This window comes from Microtus ochrogaster, chromosome X (assembly GCF_000317375.1).
Source record: "Microtus ochrogaster isolate Prairie Vole_2 chromosome X, MicOch1.0, whole genome shotgun sequence".
In the NCBI taxonomy this organism is placed as follows: domain Eukaryota; kingdom Metazoa; phylum Chordata; class Mammalia; order Rodentia; family Cricetidae; genus Microtus; species Microtus ochrogaster.
This window is the reverse complement of record NC_022026.1, coordinates 49,647,693-49,649,233: the sequence shown is the minus strand read 5'-3', so window position 1 is coordinate 49,649,233 and position 1,541 is coordinate 49,647,693. Positions and strand designations below refer to the sequence as shown.

At 38.7% G+C, this 1,541-nt stretch overlaps 1 protein-coding gene across 1 annotated transcript in view; it reads left to right on the top strand.

Moving 5' to 3' along the window:
* Window positions 1-1,541, top strand: part of Map3k15 (mitogen-activated protein kinase kinase kinase 15) — a 128,416-nt gene that overhangs the window by 41,733 nt on the left and 85,142 nt on the right. The window contains exon 6 of the mRNA XM_005358845.3: window positions 534-640. Coding sequence (XP_005358902.1) covers window positions 534-640 — 107 coding nt within the window. The remainder of the gene's footprint in view (window positions 1-533; window positions 641-1,541) is intronic.

Below are 1,541 nucleotides of genomic sequence, written 5' to 3'. Positions count from 1 at the left end.
GCCTCTCTTGGGTATATTCCCAAGAGTGGTATTGCTGGGTCCAGGGGTAGGTTGATCTCGAATTTCCTGAGGAACCGCCACACTGCTTTCCAGAGTGGTTGCACAAGTTTGCATTCCCACCAGCAATGGATGAGTGTACCCCTTGGGTTTAACAAAATTTTTACCTTTATTTTTGCTTTTTGTTTATTTTGTATTTTTTTTGAGACAAGGTTTCTCTGTAGCTTTGGTGCCTGTCCTGGAACTAGCTCTTGTAGACCAGGCTGGCCTCGAACTCACAGAGATCTGACTGCTTCTGCCTTCCGAGTGCTGGGATTTTTGTGCTCTCTGGTAGCAGGAATTCCTCTTCTGTCTCATTTATATTCTTTTTCTTGATAATTTTTCTGTGTACTTTGCTAAGGCTACAATTTCACTAAATACTGTCTGCTAGGAAAGGTTTCTCTTTAAATTTGGAGGCTGTCTTATGTTTATAACTATTCAGAAAAATCTATGAAGAACTGTTTCCTCTTTCTCACACTGAGACATTTTTCCAACAGGACTATGATGCAATGGTCAAGCTGGTAGAAACACTGAAGATGCTGCCTACATGTAATTTGGCTGATCAGCACAACATTAAATTCCACTATGCATTTGCACTGAATAGGTAAGAATGATTATGTGTAGGGTTTGTGAACATGTGACCTGCTAAATTCATCTGTTGTCTTTTAACATTCATTAGATATGATCCAAGTCATATGCTAACTGCTGAAGGTATGAAAACGCACAAGGTACTTTGCCTTTGGAACACATATTTTCTTAAATCAGACATGTAGAAAATCCTAATAAGGCCATGTGTGGTGGTATATACCTTTATCCCCTGCACTCCGGAGGTAGAGGCAGGCAGGCAGATCTCTGGAGTTCAGGGCTGTCTGGTCTATATAACTCTTGTGTCAAAAAAATTCTAGTAGCTTGGGGAAGATATAGTTTAATGAAGGTTTTGTCCAAAATTATATAGATAAAAGTATAGCAGAAGGAGAGAGTTTTTCTGTTTAGGGGTATAAATGCTTCTTTGTATTTTCTGGTCTAAGTTTGAAAGAATTCTGTCATGGATGGGAGATGGTAGGATGTGGGGTAGGATGTGGAGGAGAGTGAAAGGCCATTAAATTTGGCTGTAGTGTGAGCATAGAATTCTTTTTGCACAAGGTGCATCTAAGTAATATCAGGTGAAACCAGAACACAAGACGCAAGTGAAGGAAAATACAGGATATAAAGTTAAGCATAAAGGATGGGATTATACACATGAAAAAGGTATTGCTGGGTGGTGGTGTGCATGCCTTTAATCTCAACACTCTAGTCATAGGTGCACTTTAATTTTAGGCCAGAGGCAGATGAATCTCTCTGAGTTCAAGGCCAGCCTAGTCTACAGAGCTCATTCCTTGTCAGCTGGGGATACACAAAGAAACCGTGTCTCAAATAATAAATAAATAAATAGAATAGAATAGAATAGAATAGAATAGAATAGAATAGAATAGAATAGAATAGAATAAAATAGAATAGAATAGAAT